Source organism: Geotrypetes seraphini, chromosome 1, assembly GCF_902459505.1.
Source record: "Geotrypetes seraphini chromosome 1, aGeoSer1.1, whole genome shotgun sequence".
In the NCBI taxonomy this organism is placed as follows: Eukaryota; Metazoa; Chordata; class Amphibia; order Gymnophiona; family Dermophiidae; genus Geotrypetes; species Geotrypetes seraphini.
Genome location: NC_047084.1, coordinates 385,037,865 through 385,058,688, shown reverse-complemented (window position 1 = coordinate 385,058,688; position 20,824 = coordinate 385,037,865). Strand labels below are relative to the sequence as shown.

The 20,824-nt window shown below is 42.0% G+C and overlaps 2 protein-coding genes across 4 annotated transcripts in view; one reads left to right on the top strand and one right to left on the bottom strand.

The window, feature by feature from the left end:
• IDUA (alpha-L-iduronidase) overlaps positions 1 to 20,824 on the top strand; it is a 353,735-nt gene that overhangs the window by 239,435 nt on the left and 93,476 nt on the right. The window lies entirely within an intron of this gene.
• LOC117346695 (extensin-like) lies at positions 14,150 to 17,759 on the bottom strand. The gene is made up of 2 exons (XM_033916696.1): positions 14,921 to 17,759; positions 14,150 to 14,664 (listed from the first exon to the last, which is right to left on the bottom strand). The coding sequence occupies exons 1-2, from the start codon at positions 15,498 to 15,500 to the stop codon at positions 14,300 to 14,302; spliced, it is 945 nt and encodes a 314-aa protein (XP_033772587.1). The 5' UTR covers positions 15,501 to 17,759; the 3' UTR covers positions 14,150 to 14,299.

The window sequence follows — 20,824 nt, the reverse complement described above, 5'->3', positions numbered from 1 at the left end:
TCAATGTTTTAGGAAAAAAGACTTTCTCAGGAAACATGAGACTATAAGAATTGCCATACTAGGTGGGTCAGATTGAAGGCCCATCTAGCCCAGTATCCTTCTTACAACAGTAGTCAATCTAGGTCACAAGGATCTGGCAGAATCTGAAGAAGTAGCAAGATTCCATGCTACCAATCCCAGGGTTGAGCAGATGCTTTCCTTGTTGTCTACCTTAATAGCAGTTTATGGGGACTACTTCCATGAACTTGTCTAAACCTTTTTTAAACCCATTTAAACCCATTAATTGTTCTTATCACATCCTCTGGCAATGAGGTCCAGAGCTTAATTATTTATTGAGTAAAAAAATATTTTCCCCTATTTGTTTTAAAAATTATTACCATGTAGCTTCATGAAGTGTTCCCTATACTTTGTTCTTTTTTTGAAAGAGTAATCTATTTATGTTTATCCATTCTACTCCACTCAGAATTTTGCAGGTCTCTATCATATCTTCCCTCAGCCATCTCTTTTCTAAACTAAAGAACTGTGGAGGGGCATTTTTGACATAATGTCCAAATCCAATTTTGGATGTTAAAAAAAAAAATTCAAAAATCCAGTCTTAAACATGGTCATTTTCAAACCAAAAAATGTCTATCTTTTTGGTTTGCAGACTAAGTCGAAAATAGTAGGTGGTGAGGAAAATGCTCTGAAAGAATGCAGGGCTGAGAGATCAAACTCAATGACAATATAACACTAGAACCAAGACTTCTCAGAATCAATATCTAAAGGAGAAGTAAGAAAAGATTCAGATACAATAAAGTAAATGCATTTATACATACACTCAGATATGTGTAATCCGACCAAGAGCCGTGGCTCCTATAGCCGAACCCACCGTCCCATCACTGTGTATGACTATAATGCTAATAATATTGGGTGCTTCTTAAATAATAAAAGTATTTTTCAGTGGCAATGAAAGGAAAAACAATTCCTACTTAACTTAAAGGGGTGTTAGTAGGTCCCGACATGGACCATGTTTCGAGGATCTTTTTCAAGGAACCCAAAAGAGGTGTTGGTAGTTTCAAATGCCAAAGAAATAGTTGCTAGGTGATGTAGACAAAAATTTTATTTTACTAGAGTGAAGAAAGATAAAAAAACAAGGTTTTAAGGTTAATACAAACTGCTTACATATCATTGTCTAAAAAGAAAGCTCTAAAAAGCAACACAAGAAAATGTACTTGCCATAAATTGAAGTCACTTCTAAGCCTTCAAAGGTATGGCGGCAAACAAACGCCGAGTTTAAATGTCAAAGGCAAAAATGACGTAGTGCCGTGAAAAACGGAACTGCGTACAGATCAGCTGAGCTGCACTGATACGTCTTGTGAAAAAAACGGGCCGACTGGAAAAATTGTTAAACAAGTGGTCATACTAAGGATAGGCCACCAGGGGGAGCAAGATACAGAGAAACTAGGTTAACAGTGCAAAAATACTGAGATCGAAAAACTGAAAAAAGAAAAGAAAACATATGAATAAAAAATGAAAAAAATGAGTGAAAAAGATGAAAAAATAAGAACAATAAAAAATATATACCAAAATGTGTCAAAATATATCATAGAAAAGCTTGCCATTCGATTTCACTGTTAAGTCCATCAGGGTGAAGGGTATGTAGTTTGAGGATTAACCGTTGTTCTTTAACCCATAAAATACGTGAAAGATCACCACCCCTCAAAAGTTGAGGTACTTCTATGACAGAGAAACGTAGATCTTCAACAGCGTGTTGTTTATCTGACCAGTACTGGACAAGGGGGGCTTCCAATTTTTTAGTACGAATTTTGCTGAGAAGTCTGTCCTATGTAAAATAATAGGCAAGGACACTGAATAATGTATATTACTCCCTGGGTATCACAATTAGATGTCGAAAAATTGGCTTTCTTTTTCACCCAATTGGGGAGGGCAAGCTCTGAAAGGGGGACACTGTACTGGCAAAATTTACAGTGACCGCATGGTTGATGACCAGTGTTGGTACGCGGGACTCCTGAAGGGATGTATTGAGAATGTACTAACTGCTGTCTCAAATTGGGTCCCTTAGAAAAGGCAAATCTTGGGGGATCTTCAAATTCAGGATGGTACTGCATTACGCTCCAATGATGTTTAATAATATATTTAATGTGAAAAGCATGTTTGGAATGAGGCAAAACGCATACTAATGACAAATCCTGGTGGTGTTGTTGTGAAGACAGGAGCATAGTGCGGGAGACATTGGAAGCTCTTTTGTATGCTTTCTTTATAACTGGGCCAGGATAACCACGCTCTAAGAATCTTGCAGCGAGATCTTGAGATTTATGTTCAAAATCCTGATGTGTAGAATATAGCCTTCTAAGTCTGAGAAACTGTCCCGTAGTGATGTTGTTTTTCAAATGCCTAGGATGGAAGCTGTCGTATTGTAGTAGAGTATTGCGATCAGTTTGCTTTCTATGTATAGTGGTGGTAAAAGAACCATTTTGAAGAGTAATAGTCATTATAGTCATACACAGTGATGGGAGGGTGAGTTCGGCTATAGGAGCCACGGCTCTTGGTCGGATTACACATATCTGAGTGTATGTATAAATGCATTTACTTTATTGTATCTGAATCTTTTCTTACTTCTCCTTTGGATATTGATTCTGAGAAGTCTTGGTTCTAGTGTTATATTATCTTTTTGGTTTGAACACAAGAACATAAGAATAGCCGTATTGGGTCAGACCAATGGTCCATCAAGCCCAGTAACCCGTTCTCATGTGGCCAATCCAGGTCACTAGTACCTGGCCAAAACCCAATGTGTAGCAATATTCCATGCTACCAATCCAGGGCAAGCAGTGGCTTCTCCTGTGTCTTTGTCAATAACAGACTATGGACTTTTCTTCAAGGAACTTGTCCAAATCTTTCTTAAAACCAGATATTGTGCTTCATGTGTCTTTCTTTAAGAGCTATTTTCAAACAAAAAACTTTTAAAGGAAAAATGCACAAAAACAAGCCATTGGGATATCTGGGGGCTAGTAGACTTACTAGACCAGCCACAAAGACATCCCAGGAGAGTAGTGGAACAGCCAGTGGCGTACATGGCATATGTGACATCTGGGGCCCGTTATTTTTGAACACCCCCTCCTCTATATGAAAAAACTATGATTTTTAGTAATAATCTACACATCGCACAACAAGAGTGTACCTAGGAAAAGACAGCATCTTAACCACTTTAGTGAGCAGTAGAACATCAATAAATCCATTGTATAACTAAACAAGCCAGACTAGTTCTGATCGATCCTACAAAGTCAATGCTAACAGTAAACCATGTCTTTTATATACACAGAACACAGAAACACCCTCACCCAGTATGGAATATGTAATTACAAAATAAAAATAGAAATATGTAGACAAAAGTTAAACTGAACCACAAAGAAGCAAGACTTTGTATATGATACAACATCACAGAAACAGTAATGCATGATTCATTTCAGACATATTCACTATATGTAATTTTCACTTTTATTCACATTCACTTCCTTACTCACATTCCATGTCTTTTACTTAATCAATGCATTTACATATGCACATATTTCTTTAGGACCCCTGAAGAAGGTGTTCAGAGCTCAAACATAGACTGTGTTGGGTTCACACCACAATTCATTGATGTGTGACATTGCTTTACCTGTATAGATTGATATCGTTTTGCCGGCACCATTTGGAGCATTTGTGAAGAATTACTACATGAGTGGATTCAAATCTGTCATTATTTTTCAAACAATTAAAATAACACTTCCTCCTCTGATTAGTCATTTTTGAGAAAAAGATCCAAATGGATTCCACCTGGACAAATCGACCTCCTTATTATGACTTTCAATGAATGCATTCTTTGCAACATTAAAAAACTTGAACACAGCAAGAACTACAAGTGGGTTAATCAAAATCTGACCTCTGAAGAAATTAAAGGCATTAAAGAATTAAAATCTAATCAAGACATAATCATTAAGCCTGCCGATAAAGGGGGGAGAAATAGTGATTTTTGATAGAACTCAATATATAAGGGAAGTTTATAGACAGGTCAATGATGAACATTTTTACACACTTCTTGATCATGATCTTACTGAGAGATTAATGAGAGAGATAAAGGAACTAACAGAAAATGCTTATTCAGCAGGTATGATTATACTGAAAGAAAAAATGTTTTTGATAAATGAACATCCTGTCATTCCGACTATCTATATTTTCCCTAAGATACATATGTCTCTAACTGAACCCCCTGGCAGACTGATTATTTCTGGCAACGGTTCTGTTCTAGAACCTCTGTCAGATTTTGTGAACCATTTCCTACATCTGTTTGTTCCAAATATTACATCATATGTTTGTGATTCATCACATATGGTCTCACTTTTAGGTGAATTTGATGGAGATCTCGAAAATGTGTATTTAGTAACTCTTGACATCGAAAATTTATACACCGATATACCCTAGACAGAGGCTATTGATATTATAGCACAAACCTTAAGAAATAGAGACAAACACACGCACGCCTAACAGATTTATCATTACTTTAGCCACCATAGCGTTGCCACAAATTTTTTTTACATCGATGAAAATTTTTACTTACAAATCAAAGGGACAGCCATGGGGGGCTTCTATGACCCCTGATTTAGCTAATCTATATGTTGCTGATTTCAAAAAGAAGTTTCTAACATTTGTATTTTTTTAGTTTGTAAATCCTCTTTTATTACTATTTTATACTCTATACACCGCTTAGAAGGGAATCTCAGCTGTCTCTTCATGGGGGGGGGGGGTTTCAAGGAGAAGTTAGAAGAGGGTGGGGGTGGTTGTGTTGAGGTTCAGGGAGGTGGGTGGTGAGAGGAGTTTCGGAGGATTTCTGTAAAACTTGAATAACACTGTTTTGAGTTGTTATGCTGTTTGGGATATGAGGTGCTCCTGTGAGTGCAATGTTGTGATATGTTCTTGTATTTGTTTCTGAGAGTGTTATAAATAAAAAAATTTCCAAAAAAAGAAGTATGATAAGCGATATAACAAATTTTAAATAAACTATAAACTGTAGGTAAGATTTTACAAACGATATATTGATTTCACAGGCCAACAACAAAAAAATGGGTTTTATGACCTGTTCTTGGGGTTACTTGGGGTACTGATTCAGAAAATTGCATTGGATAGACCACATCAGCTCTAGTTTATTAGATATGGTTGAATTTATTATTTTTTTAAACACTATTTAAAAGATCTCTTCTGTAGGATTGGAATGTCATAACAAGCTTTCTTTTTGGAATGGGAAATTTATGTATTTAAATTACCCACTTTTTTGTGTATAATGACCTTTGTTTTACAACTATTCGTCTACTTCCTTTTCTATAATGCATTGGCATAAAAATGTAAAGCTCAAATGACAAAATTACCTTTGCTCTGGTATATTTTATAATTATGTGCAAAAAATTTAGATGGTAAACATGGTTTCCTTAGACTACATAAATTTGTATTTCAAAGGTTTCTCAACCTGATCTGTTTAAAACAGTTGCACATAGATTTAAATTCTAACAGGGTTATCAACTTTGTCTTCGGTTACCTGGTTTGTGTTTTTGCATACAAGTTAGTAGATATAGTGAGAGTGTTTACATATTCCCAACAGTAATTTTACATCCAAAACATTGGATTGTAAAAGGTAAATAACTTAACTGTATAGTAGGTGTGGGTATATTCCCACTCATATCATTTCATTTTTGCAGATTGAACACCATAGAGGTTATGGTTACTTCAATACAGCTGCTTGAATCATCCGGACGTATTTTGCTATATTTGTGGGGAGTATACACTGAAAGCAAGTAGGAAACTTATTTCTAAGTTTGTGAAAAGAGCATATGTAGCTTGGAGATGAAAATAAGCCATGGGTTCCTGATATTGAATGCACAACTTATACGGAGCATTTGTGCCAGTGGATAAATAGAATTAGAAGCTGTCTGAAATTTGACGTACCAATGGTTTGGAGGGAACCGAAAAACCACTTCGATGACTGTTATTTTTATATTGTTACTATCTTAGGCATCAATCAAAATAACCGTGACAAGTGGTCTTACTCTGATCTACCTTCAGCTAGAAGATCTGTTCTTCACTTGGATCTTTTGTATCCATTCCATCTTTTCGTTAATTACTAACATAAGAGCATAAGAATTGCCACTGCTGCTGGGTCAGACCAGTGGTCCATCGTGCCCAGCAGTCCGCTCATGTGCCGGCCCCCAGGTCAAAGACCAGTGCTCTAAATGAGTCCAGCCTCACCTGCATACGTTCCAGTTTAGCAGGAACTTGTACAACTTTGTCTTGAATCCCTGGAGGGTGTTTTCCCCTATAACAGACTCCAGAAGAGCGTTCCAGTTTTCTACCACTCTCTGGGTGAAGAACTTCCTTACGTTTGTACGGAATCTATCCCCTTTCAACTTTAGAGAGTGCCCTCTCGTTCTACCTACCTTAGAGAGGGTGAACAATCTGTCTTTATCTACTAAGTCTATTTCCTTCAGTATTTTGAATGTTTTGATCATGTCCCCTCTCAGTCTTCTCTTTTCAAGGGAGAAGAGGCCCAGTTTCTCTAATCTCTCACTGTACGGCAACTCCTCCAGCCCCTTAACCATTTTAGTCGCTCTTCTCTGGACCCTTTCGAGTAGTACCATGTACTTCTTCATGTATGGCGACCAGTGCTAGACGCAGTACTCCAGGTGAGGGCGTACCATGGCCTGGTACAGCGGCATGATAACCTTCTCCGATCTGTTCGGGATCCCCTTCTTTATCATTCCTAGCATTCTGTTCGTCCTTTTCGCTACCACCATGCATTGCACGGACGGCTTCATCAACTTGTCGATCAGAACTCCTAAATCTCTTTCCTGGGAGGTCTCTCCAAGTACTGCCCTGGACATCCTGCATTCGTGCATAAGATTTTTGTTATCGACATGCATCACTTTACACTTATCCACGCTGAACCTCTTTTGCCATGCCGATGCCCATTTCTCAAGCTTGATTATGTCACGTTGCAGATCTTCGCAATCCCCCTGTTTCTTCACTACTCTGAATAACTTTGTATTGTCCGCAAATTTAATCACCTCACTCGTCATACGAATGTCCAGATCGTTTATGAAAATGTTGAAGAGCACGGATCCAAGCACCAAGCCCTGCGGCACCCAACTGGTGACGCTCTTCTAGTCCGAGTATTGTCCATTTACCCCCACTCTCTGTTTCCTATACTCCAGCCAGTTTTTAATCCACGTGAGTATTTCACCCTCGATTCTATGGCTCGCAATTTTCCGAAGTAGTCGTTCATGTGGAACCTTGTCAAATGCCTTCTGAAAATGCCTTCTGTTTACTCCCTCGAAGAAGTGCAGCAAGTTTCTCAAACAAGATCTGTCTTTGCTGAAACTGTGCTGGCTGGTCCTCATCAGACCGTGTCCATCAAGTTGATCAATGATGTGATCCTTTATCAGCACCTCTACCATCTTTCCCGGTACCGAGGTCCGACTCACTGGTCTGTAGTTTTCCTGATCTCCCCTCAAACCTTTTTTGAAGATCAGCGTAACTTTCGCCACCTTCCAGTCTTCTTGAATCTGTCTCAATTTGATCGACAGATTGGCTGTTAGTTGAAGCAGTTTAGCTATAGTCCCTTTCAGTTCCTTGATGACCCTCGGATGGATGACATCCGGTTGCGGGGATTTATCACTCTTAAGCCTATTGATCTGCCTGCATACCTCTTCTAGACTGACCGTCAACCCTGTCAGTTTCCGGTCTTCATTTCCAGCATGTAGCCTGATCGGTTCCGGTATGCTGTGTATATCTTCTTTGGTAAATACAGATATAAAAAAATGTGTTCAGTTTGTCGGCAATTGCTTTGTCCTCCTTTATTCCATGGTCATCCAGGTCTCAGAGAATGATTCTTGCATGTCTGATATCGCACAAGGTAAAGAAAGTGGGAGCAGTGACAGTGATTCCCAAACAACTTCACAAAGTGAACGTTTTGACCAGAATAAATTGAGTAATCTGGTCAGGGACTTAAATCTTTCCAAGGAGTCTTCTGAATTGATTGCCTCCAGCCTAAAGGAAAAGAATGTTTTTCAGCCTGGAATGAAAATTACATTTTATCGAAGGAGAGAATAGAACATAACATAAATCTTTATTTTTATACTGCACAAGCCTTACAGTTTTAAGCGGTTTACAGAGTAAACAAAGAACAAATACAACATATTAACATTTGGTAATAAGGATTTAAAGAATAATAACAGAGGACGAATGAGGGTGAAATAGTGAAAAGGGGATTTTTCTGTGATGAGAGGGCGAGTTATTTGAAGTAAGTCATCATATTTGAGAAGAGGAGTATTTTTGAGTTTTCTAAAGTGCATATTAGAAGATGAAGTTCGGATTAGAAGACTCCTCTCTGGATCCTTAGAAACTGCTTGGTAGGCCTGCTTGGTAGGCCAAGAACATGGAGATGAATCTCTTGTGGGTGCAACCCTTAACTGAGGGGAAGGTGAAAAAAGACTGAGATCTAGTGGTACGTCCGGGTCTAGAGAAAGAGATATGATTGGTAAGGTAGGAGGGCAGGAGTCTGTTTAGTGCTTTAAAGAAAAGACAACCTAGTTTGAATAGTACTTGATTCTCCATTTTCAGCCAGTGAAGCATCTATGGTTCATAGACAATTGCGCGCAAGACAATTTCGCGCAAGACAATCGCGCGCGGACAAAATCGCGCAGACAATCGAGCGCGAGACAACTGAGCGCAAGACAAATGAGCGTGAAGACAACTGAGCGCAAGACAACTGAGCGCAAGACAATTGAGCGCAAATTATTTTCATGAATGTGCACGAGCGAGACAACTGAGCGCAAGACAACTGAGCGCAAGACAACTGAGCTCAAGACAACTGAGCGCAAGACAACTGAGCGCAAGACAACTGAGCTCAAAAACAACTGAGCGCAAGACAACTGAGCGCAAGACAACTGAGCTCAAGACAACTGAGCGCAAGACAACTGAGCGCGAGCAACTGAGCTCAAAAACAACTGAGCGCAAGACAACTGAGCGCAAGACAACTGAGCTCAAAAACAACTGAGCGCAAGACAACTGAGCTCAAAACAACTGAGCGCGAGCAACTGAGCGCGAGCAACTGAGCTCAAAACGGTTCATAGACAATTGCGCGCAAGACAATCGCGCGCGGACAAAATCGCGCAGACAATCGAGCGCGAGACAACTGACAACTGAGCGCGAGCAACTCAGCGCGAGGCAAGGCAACTTCCCTCATTATTTTGGAGACCTTAAAAATGCATTATTAATTTTGTTAGGCACATGCCTCTGCCCTGCGCTCAGCGGCCTTTGTCTTGGTGTGGTCTTGACCTGACACTGTTAAAGCAGAGATGATAGGAATGGGAGAGGGACAAGGACAGCTACATAACTCATATGGACAGGATGGTGAATTTAGTTCGTGTCATTCTCATATTGGAAAAAAGAGTTTAATAAATCAAAGTAACAGGGTGGCCAGGTTACCCAGTTCCAGGCTGCAGATTTTGGGATAGTTCCAAATTTTTTCCCCAGGTGTTTTTGTCCCGTTACCAGACACATTAATTGTGGACTGTGAGACCTGTAATAGTGGAAGGTAAATGGGCATAGTGGGTGTTTGCATTGGGGTCATAATGAAATGCCCATAGTCTGATGCCTGCAGTGTCTATTCATCTGATCCATCTGTCAAATGCTAAGTTTCATTATTTCTGTTTGTCTTGCATGATATGTTTGTTGTATGAATTGTAAAAATTTGTAAAGCTGAATTAGCTTAATAATCGTTATATGACATAATATATGTTTTAAGTGTTTATGACGATCATTATGTCATTTTCTTTGTTTGTTTAAATCGTTATTCATGTTCAAACTTACAAGTGTCTTCATGCTCTGTCGTCTTCACGCTGAGTTGTCTTCAGGCCCAACAGATTTCAAAGATTAAAGACAAGCTTCACTGCCCCTCCCCACCGAATAAAACCCAAACAAAACTGTCCACAATTTGTTTGCAGCTTTCTAGTTATTGATTTTATGAAGTGTTTTAATATGTTAAAAGACAATAATAAACAATTTGTTAAATGACGTTAGTCATTATAAGTTCATAATGTCATTGGAGTTTGTGAGTGTAAAATAAATTCTGGAATCAATAGTTGTGTTATAATGTTTTTATTTCTGAGTAACTGTATTATTGAAGAAAGCATAATACAGTGAACATATAGAATGGATAACATAGATCTCCCAGGGCAAAGTTAAATGCAAAGTAAGTATTATTGAACACAAGTAAACATGATGTGAACAGCAAATAATAACATTGAATGATAAAGATTATTATAAGAATATTGAAATTGAAAAGATTTTGAAATTGGTCTAAAAATAGGATGATGATGAGGGCGAAAGCATAAATTCACAGAAAGAAAAGTATTCTGTATGCTTGAGATTCAGTGTTTGAACTGGAGGATGTAAAAGGCTATGAACTTTAAAAGATCATATATAGAGAAACATACATAAATTTAGTCCAGATAGAGTATGTTTTGTGCAATGCTAAAGTATTGTTTCCCCATCAAGCACAGGAACATTTGAAAAATGGACATAGTGTGGAGAAAACTGACTCTTTGGCTCTCATTCAGTCAGTGTGTGTGTGTCTGTGTGCAGTGTGAGCCACAATTGTGGTGAGGTACTTAGAATAACTGAGTACTTTGCAAAAATGTCATAGATTCACAGAGAAGATGGCTTCCTATTATGGATTTTGTGTGCCAAAACACAAGTTCTCCAAGCGTGAAGTACTCTGATTAACTGAGTACATGTCGCTCAATGCTAAACTGCTATTCCCCATCAAGAGGAAAGTTAGAAATATAGGTGAAATGGACTGGGCCTGGGCCAAACTGGCGCACCTGTTCAATGCTAGTGTTTTGACACTGCACTCAGGAAGTACTTAGATTAACTGAGTACTTTGCAAAAATGTCATAGATACACAGAGAAGATGACTTCCTATTATGGATTTTGTGTGCAGAAACACAAATTGTCCAAGCGTGAAGTACTCTGATTAACTGAGTACATGTCGCTCAATGCTAAACTGCTATTCCCCATCAAGAGGAAAGTTAGAAATATAGGTGAAATCGATTGGGTCTGGGGGAAACTGGCGCACCTGTTCAATGCTAGTGCTTTGACACAGCACTCAGGAAGTACGTATTAAATACATGCTATTACGTCAGGAGACCAGTGCCCCTGTTTTATTGATGGTAAGTAGTTCAGGATTTAAAGCAAACTAAATGTGCATCTCCTTACAAGAGGCATACAGGGAGATGGGTGACTAAAATTATGTCAGGTGTACACCTTATACATCTATCACATTTTGTGTGCACGAAAGGAAAGATGTTAACATATCACCTCAATGCATTTCATCTAATTTATACTTAAAGGATTAAGCATGATAAGTGTTATACTCTATTAAGAACATCTCTAAACAAGATAAGGTGTCAATCATGTAGCATTACAAATTCTACCTAGTTGACACAGCCATGTAAATTAACACTTATGTTTGATAAGGTTTTGCATTTATCCAGTACGCAGTTGTCCTTTATTTTCAATAAGTTGTATATTAAAATGTATTTTTAAAAGTATCATAGATATGATGTCAGATTTTTCTGATCATCGAAGGAGAGCTGGCAAGCCAAGTCCAGATGTGGGAGCTGAGACGGTAGGAGGCAGGCGAGTCATGATGCTGGAGACATGAATTGTGAAGTTGTAGTCACCACTGCTGCGACACAGGAGGCTGGAGGGCAAAGAAAACACTGTGGTAAGGGAGAGAGAGGGAGGGAGGAAGGGAGGGAGAGAGTGAGAGAGAGATAGAGAGACACTCACAGGAGGACTGAAGATCCCACGAGACGGTAGGAGGCAGGCGAGTCATGATGCTGGAGACATGAATTGTGAAGTTGTAGTCACCACTGCTGCGACACAGGAGGCTGGAGGGCAAAGAAAACACTGTGGTAAGGGAGAGAGAGGGAGGGAGGAAGGGAGGGAGAGAGTGAGAGAGAGATAGAGAGACACTCACAGGAGGACTGAAGATCCCACGAGACGGTAGGAGGCAGGCGAGTCATGATGCTGGAGACATGAATTGTGAAGTTGTAGTCACCACTGCTGCGACACAGGAGGCTGGAGGGCAAAGAAAACACTGTGGTAAGGGAGAGAGAGGGAGGGAGGAAGGGAGGGAGAGAGTGAGAGAGAGATAGAGAGACACTCACAGGAGGACTGAAGATCCCACGAGACGGTAGGAGGCAGGCGAGTCATGATGCTGGAGACATGAATTGTGAAGTTGTAGTCACCACTGCTGCGACACAGGAGGCTGGAGGGCAAAGAAAACACTGTGGTAAGGGAGAGAGAGGGAGGGAGGAAGGGAGGGAGAGAGTGAGAGAGAGATAGAGAGACACTCACAGGAGGACTGAAGATCCCACGAGACGGTAGGAGGCAGGCGAGTCATGATGCTGGAGACATGAATTGTGAAGTTGTAGTCACCACTGCTGCGACACAGGAGGCTGGAGGGCAAAGAAAACACTGTGGTAAGGGAGAGAGAGGGAGGGAGGAAGGGAGGGAGAGAGTGAGAGAGAGATAGAGAGACACTCACAGGAGGACTGAAGATCCCACGAGACGGTAGGAGGCAGGCAAGTCATGATGCTGGAGACATGAATTGTGAAGTTGTAGTCACCACTGCTGCGACACAGGAGGCTGGAGGGCAAAGAAAACACTGTGGTAAGGGAGAGAGAGGGAGGGAGGAAGGGAGGGAGAGAGTGAGAGAGAGATAGAGAGACACTCACAGGAGGACTGAAGATCCCACGAGACGGTAGGAGGCAGGCGAGTCATGATGCTGGAGACATGAATTGTGAAGTTGTAGTCACCACTGCTGCGACACAGGAGGCTGGAGGGCAAAGAAAACACTGTGGTAAGGGAGAGAGAGGGAGGGAGGAAGGGAGGGAGAGAGTGAGAGAGAGATAGAGAGACACTCACAGGAGGACTGAAGATCCCACGAGACGGTAGGAGGCAGGCGAGTCATGATGCTGGAGACATGAATTGTGAAGTTGTAGTCACCACTGCTGCGACACAGGAGGCTGGAGGGCAAAGAAAACACTGTGGTAAGGGAGAGAGAGGGAGGGAGGAAGGGAGGGAGAGAGTGAGAGAGAGATAGAGAGACACTCACAGGAGGACTGAAGATCCCACGAGACGGTAGGAGGCAGGCGAGTCATGATGCTGGAGACTGTGGGTGGAGTGGGGTGGGTATGGTGTGAATGGATGTGAAGGGGTGGGAGTGTGGAGGGGGGTGGATGGAAAGGGAGGGAAGAAGGAGAGGGAGTTGTTTTTATACTTTTTTTGTATTTTTTCTGGGAGGGCGAAGGGCAGGAGGGGGAGGGAGTGAGGCAGAGGGGGAAGAAGGGGAGGGAGTTGTTTTTATACTTTTTTTGTATTTTTTCTGGGAGGGCGAAGGGCAGGAGGGGGGGGGAGTGAGGCAGGGGGGGAAGAAGGGGAGGGAGTTGTTTTTATACTTTTTTTGTATTTTTTCTGGGAGGGCGAAGGGCAGGAGGGGGAGGGAGTGAGGCAGGGGGGGAAGAAGGGGAGGGAGTTGTTTTTATACTTTTTTTGTATTTTTTCTGGGAGGGCGAAGGGCAGGAGGGGGAGGGAGTGAGGCAGGGGGGGAAGAAGGGGAGGGAGTTGTTTTTATACTTTTTTTGTATTTTTTCTGGGAGGGCGAAGGGCAGGAGGGGGAGGGAGTGAGGCAGGGGGGGAAGAAGGGGAGGGAGTTGTTTTTATACTTTTTTTGTATTTTTTCTGGGAGGGCGAAGGGCAGGAGGGGGAGGGAGTGAGGCAGGGGGGGAAGAAGGGGAGGGAGTTGTTTTTATACTTTTTTTGTATTTTTTCTGGGAGGGCGAAGGGCAGGAGGGGGAGGGAGTGAGGCAGAGGGGGAAGAAGGGGAGGGAGTTGTTTTTATACTTTTTTTGTATTTTTTCTGGGAGGGCGAAGGGCAGGAGGGGGAGGGAGTGAGGCAGGGGGGGAAGAAGGGGAGGGAGTTGTTTTTATACTTTTTTTGTATTTTTTCTGGGAGGGCGAAGGGCAGGAGGGGGAGGGAGTGAGGCAGGGGGGGAAGAAGGGGAGGGAGTTGTTTTTATACTTTTTTTGTATTTTTTCTGGGAGGGCGAAGGGCAGGAGGGGGAGGGAGTGAGGCAGGGGGGGAAGAAGGGGAGGGAGGAGTGGTGACAAGAGGGTGCAGCTCCCTCGTTAACAGTGGAGCCATTCACGGGGTGGGAGGGGTACCGCGAAGTGCTTCTAGCAAGACCTGCAGTGCCCCTGTCACGTGACGAATGTGTCGAACGGATTCTTCAGCACAGTCGTTCATGTGCTCCACCCCTGCTAAGATGGTAACCACCGCCGTGTAAATGTCCTCCACTGTTACAGAACTGGGCGGAGGATCTGTGTTTGTGGCAGCGTGAGCCACAATAGTGGTCGCTGCAACAGGGGTGGTGGCCGTTGCAGGGTTGGTCCCACAATCTCTGGTTGAGGGTCGGAGGGGGGCAAAACAGGTGGAACAACGGTTGGGGCTTTGAATGGGGAGTGGGGATGTTGACAAAGGCGGCGAAGAGGAGGGGGATGCCAATATATCTGTAATGAAAAAGAGCATGAAAAGCAGGTGGACATTGAAAAGACAATTATGTACAGTGGAAGCATCTATGAGACAAACTTGGTTGTTTTTGTTACATATGAACAAACCTAAGCATTTTATATTATATTATTAAAATTCAAGTGATGTCTTAAATCATAAATGTGTTTATTAATTGTACACTTGATGTACGTTGTAAAAATGAATAAAAGCTTTTACAGTACAAAAATTACAGAATAAAAATATCATAACACTTACCGGACTGGACAGAGAGGTCGCTAAATCTGTCCAGGATGGGGGTTGAGGCAGTACTCATTGAGGTACGTGGGAGGGCTGGGGGAGAGGTGATGACAGAGGGTCGAATTTCAGGGAAAAGTTTAAGGCAGAACTTGGGTTTAGGGGGTGGGAGGGAGGGGGAACAGGGCATTGGGAATGAAGGGGCAGGGCAGGGTTTGGGGCGTTTTTTTAGGGGGATCCTAGAGGGTGGTCTAGGGCGTCGGTGGGGGGAAGTTGGATGAGACTGGGCGGAGGTGGAAGGGGGTTGGGACGTTGGATGGGACTGGGCGGAGGTGGAAGGGGGTTGGGACGTTGGATGGGACTGGGCGGAGGTGGAAGGGGGTTGGGACGTTGGATGGGACTGGGCGGAGGTGGAAGGGGGTTGGGACGTTGGATGGGACTGGGCGGAGGTGGAAGGGGATTGGGAGGTGGGGCGTCTGCGGGGGATAAGGAACGGCCGGTCAGGGATAGGGGTGTCTTCCTCCTCCTCCTCCTCCTCCTCCTCCTCCTCCTCTTCCTGATCCTCCTCCTCCTCTTCCTCCTCACTCGCATCTGAAGACATAAATGCATGTAGTGTCAGAAGTATATGAAAAACTGTTAATGTTTAAAATGTTTGTCTGCGCGCGATTGTCTTTCGAGTTTTTGACCTGTCAACGTTTAAAATACATGATTGTTCAACACAGATATTATGACTGCACACCTTATACCCACCCGATATTTTACTGTAACATACCTGGGGTGTTGTACAGATTGCGGCGGACAGCCCGGACCCATGCAGGGTGATGTAGCCTGAGCTCGCGGGCTTTTTTCTTCAAATCCTCAACCTATTACATAATGGAGAGACATGAGTGAGCCATGATATATGGTTCATAGAGAATAGCACGTGGACAAATCGCGCAGACATGATATATATATATGCATTGAAAGCAGTGCATGGAAATAGATTGCAAGCATAATAATTATGTAAATTTTGAAAACCCGACTGGAATACAGCTAATTAAATCAAATAAGTACATGAGAGACACCATTATCAACTGCAAAATTTTTCAGCAGATGTATGATGACGCAGTGCGCGATTTCAGGAGATGCGTATCCATTTTTGCCTTCCGCGCAAAAAAATAAATTCTTTATCCGCGCCAATTTGTCAGCGCGCAATTGTCTATGAACAACATGTATTTGATAAATACTTACGGAGCGCGGTGTGATAGCGCGGGCGTTGAACAGCTGCGCAAGTTCTCCCCAGGCCCTGTCCATTTCACCTATATTGCGTCTTTTCCCCTTAACGGGGAAAAGCAGTTTAGCATTGAGCGTGAAGTACTCAGTTAATATGAGTACTTCACGCTCGGAGAAATTGGGCTTACGTCCACGGAAACCCACATAGGATGCCATCTTCTCTGTGAATCTATGACGTTTTTGCAAAGCTTAAATACCAGTCACATGACCGATGTTGTGTGAATATCGTGAGATTTCCCCTTTTCAGCGCTGCTATTGGTTATCTAAAACACGTGTTAAATGGTCAATAGTCAAACAGATTTTACTACATTGTAGTGATGAAATGCACATATTAATTGAGTATGTGTGTATTTTATAATATAAAGTTTTGTAGTAATTGATTGAAACACAATTAGCGTTAGCATGGCGCGCATATGTGTTGAAACGCGTGATGACATCAGCTTGTCTCCATTAGTGCATAATGATGACGTATATCATCATACTAAAGTTATAGTACTTTTTCGCGCAATTGACGGATTAGTTTCCCAGTGCGCAATTGACGGGTTTTAGTATAATGAGCGCAAGTTAAAAATGCGGACGAACAGAGTTAATGGGAAATCTGAATAAATGGTGATATTTGTAAATGCGGGTGGGGGGCCTAATTGCAAAGCTTAAATACCAGTCACATGACCGATGTTGTGTGAATATCGTGAGATTTCCCCTTTTCAGCGCTGCTATTGGTTATCTAAAACACGTGTTAAATGGTCAATAGTCAAACAGATTTTACTACATTGTAGTGATGAAATGCACATATTAATTGAGTATGTGTGTATTTTATAATATAAAGTTTTGTAGTAATTGATTGAAACACAATTAGCGTTAGCATGGCGCGCATATGTGTTGAAACGCGTGATGACATCAGCTTGTCTCCATTAGTGCATAATGATGACGTATATCATCATACTAAAGTTATAGTACTTTTTCGCGCAATTGACGGATTAGTTTCCCAGTGCGCAATTGACGGGTTTTAGTATAATGAGCGCAAGTTAAAAATGCGGACGAACAGAGTTAATGGGAAATCTGAATAAATGGTGATATTTGTAAATGCGGGTGGGGGGCCTAATTGCAAAGCTTAAATACCAGTCACATGACCGATGTTGTGTGAATATCGTGAGATTTCCCCTTTTCAGCGCTGCTATTGGTTATCTAAAACACGTGTTAAATGGTCAATAGTCAAACAGATTTTACTACATTGTAGTGATGAAATGCACATATTAATTGAGTATGTGTGTATTTTATAGTATATAGTTTTGTAGTAATTGATTGAAACACAATTAGCGTTAATGGGAAATCTGAATAAATAAATAAATAAATAAGCTATTACAGTGTTTGAATATGGGAAACACATAAGAACAATAAAATTCTATTAATTTTAAAAAGATCAGGGAGTCATGAGTAAATTATTGTAATTATTACACATCATTTTCCACTCCTAATATATTAATACAGTCATACATCACATATGTTTGTGAAGAGGGATGCAGAGAAAGCACAGTTACTTACCGTAACAGGTGTTATCCAGGGACAGCAGGCAGATATTCTTAACACATGGGTGACGTCACCGACGGAGCCCTCGGTACGGACCTTTTTAACTAGAAGTTTCTAGTTGGCCGCACCGCGCGTGCGCGAGTGCCTTCCCGCCCGACAGAGGAGTGCGTGGTCCCCAGTTAGGATAAGCCAGCTAAGAAGCCAACCCGGGGAGGTGGGTGGTACGTAAGAATATCTGCCTGCTGTCCCTGGATAACACCTGTTACGGTAAGTAACTGTGCTTTATCCCAGGACAAGCAGGCAGCATATTCTTAACACATGGGTGACCTCCAAGCTAACAAAGAGGGAGGTGGGATGGTTGGCCATTAGGAAAATAAATTTTGTAACACAGATTGGCCGAAGTGTCCATCCCGTCTGGAGAACGCATCCAGACAGTAGTGAGTAGTGAATGTGTGAACTGAGGACCAAGTGGCCGCCTTGCAGATTTCCTCGATGGGCGTGGAACGGAGGAAAGCTACAGAAGCAGCCATAGCTCGGACTCTGTGGGCCGTGACAGTTCCTTCCAGTGAGAGACCGGCCCGAGCATAGCAGAATGCAATACAGGCAGCAAGCCAATTGGAAAGTGTCCGTTTGGAGACAGGATGACCCAAACGGTTGGGATCGAAAGACAAAAATAGCTGAGGGGATGTTCGGTGAGCTCTGGTACGATCAAGATAGTAAGCAAGGGCACGCTTACAATCCAGCGTGTGCAACGCCTGTTCCCCAGGATGCGAGTGAGGCTTAGGGAAGAAGACGGGCAGCACAATGGACTGGTTGAGGTGAAAAGCTGAGACCACCTTGGGAAGGAATTTAGGGTGGGTGCGCAGAACAACCTTGTCATGGTGAAAAACAGTGAACGGTGGGTCGTCAACCAGTGCATGCAGTTCGCTAACCCTCCTGGCAGAGGTGATGGCAATCAGGAAAAGCACCTTCCAGGTAAGGAGTCTAAGTGAAGTTGTGGCAAGAGGCTCGAATGGAGGTTTCATGAGAGCTGAGAGTACCACATTCAGGTCCCAGACAACTGGAGGAGGCTTGAGGGGTGGTTTGATATTGAAGAGCCCTCGCATAAATCTGGAAACCAGAGGATGAGCCGTGAGGGGTTTTCCGAGAATGGGCTCATGAAACGCAGTGATGGCACTGAGGTGGACTCTGATGGAGGTAGTTTTGAGGCCAGCATTGGACAGCGAGAGCAAATATTCCAATACGGTTTCCACCGCTAAGGAGGTGGGTTCCTGATGATGCCGGAGACACCACGAGGAGAATCTGGTCCATTTCTGATGGTAACATTGGAGGGTGGCCGGCTTCCTGGAGGCGTCCAAGATGAGGCGGACCGGCTGAGATAGGTTCTCTGGAGAGGTCAGCCCGAGAGAAACCAAGCTGTCAGGTGGAGCGAAGACAGATTGGGATGCAGTAGAGACTGATGCTGCTGCGTAAGTACAGTAGGAAACACAGGAAGGAGAATGGGTTCCCTGGAGCTGAGTTGGAGCAGGAGTGAGAACCAGTGTTGGCGAGGCCACCGAGGTGCGATAAGAATCATGGTGGCGTTGTCCTTGCGGAGTTTGGACAAGGTCCGCAACATCAGAGGAAACGAAGAAACTGGGGACCACGCACTCCTCCGTCGGGCATATTCTTAACGCATGGGTGACGTCACTGACGGAGCCCCGGTACAGACCTTTTTAACTAGAAAGTTCTAGTTGGCCGCACCATGCGCGAGTGCCTTCACGCCCGACGGAGGAGAGCGTGGTCCCCAGTTAGGATAAGCCAGCTAAGAAGCCAACCCGGGGAGGAGGGTGGGACGTAAGAATATCTAGTGAGTAGTGTGTAACATCACCCATGCGTTAAGAATATCTGCCTGCTGTCCCTGGATAACACCTGTTACGGTAAGTAACTGTGCTTTACTGCTCAATGCAGAAAGTAGGTATCATTATCCTAAGGTGTGTATCGGGTCGTTTGTTCATTCTTATCTTTGTCCTAAAGTTAAGTGACCTAATGTTAACATGAAAATGGAATCTAAGTCACTCTGCACTGATAATATGCCACCAGGTCAATTGTACAGGAGATGATTTAACCTACATAAATGAAGGAATTGAAAATTATATTTTTCTATTGGAATTGTGAACTTGAAAATGGATGAAATAAACCTTTTAGAAAATGTACATTTAGTGGAAGAACTTCAGATGTATTCATTTGGAAGCATTGGATGTTGGCAGGGATATGTTCTTTAGAGGATGTAATAACTAATAGTAAACTGCTTGACCTTTCACAATTGCAACATATATTTGGTCTAAATAAATCACAATATTTTATGCTTTCAGGTGGTATAACTTAATAGCTGGACTTGTAAATAAAACAACAAAACATGGTCTAAGAGACATTTGGAGCATTGAGATTAAGCATTCAATTGATGCATCTCAATGGCCACAACTTTGGCCTAAAAAATATTGCCACTATCATCTTGAGGCTGGGACATTAGATCATCTTTTATTGTATTGTCCATATATATTATTAGTTTAGAAATCAATGTTGCCTCAAATAAATAGGATGAAGGACAATCCAGTAGCCTTGACTTATTATTGTATTATGGCAAATTATGTATTTAATTATGTCGGAATAAATATGATTTCAGGAAATGTTATTCATGTTTTAATCTTACATCAAGTGTTAAAAAAAAAAACAAATTTTAATTTAAATGCAGCACTTGCAATTCTTTCTAACACTTAATTGTTTCCATTGTGTCCTTACGTGTTACTTAGTTGGATAGTACAATACAAATTTACATTTAATGGCATAGTTATTAATGTCATACTAACATAAAGAAACAACAAAATGTTTTAAACATTGGTAAATGTTTATTAAAATATTGCATATGTGATAAACATGTAATACACATATGTTCAAATGCAGTGTCAACAACACAAAATCTTTCAGTTCACCATTCATGATCTTTTATGTACAACATACTGAATTATATCTTTATTCGTTTTAAATCATAAACAAGTGTGCAATAATATATCCATTAAAGGTGGCACAGCAGTTAAACATCAGTGACAGTGAGTAAGGATGTGGTTATAGCAGTGAAAAAACATC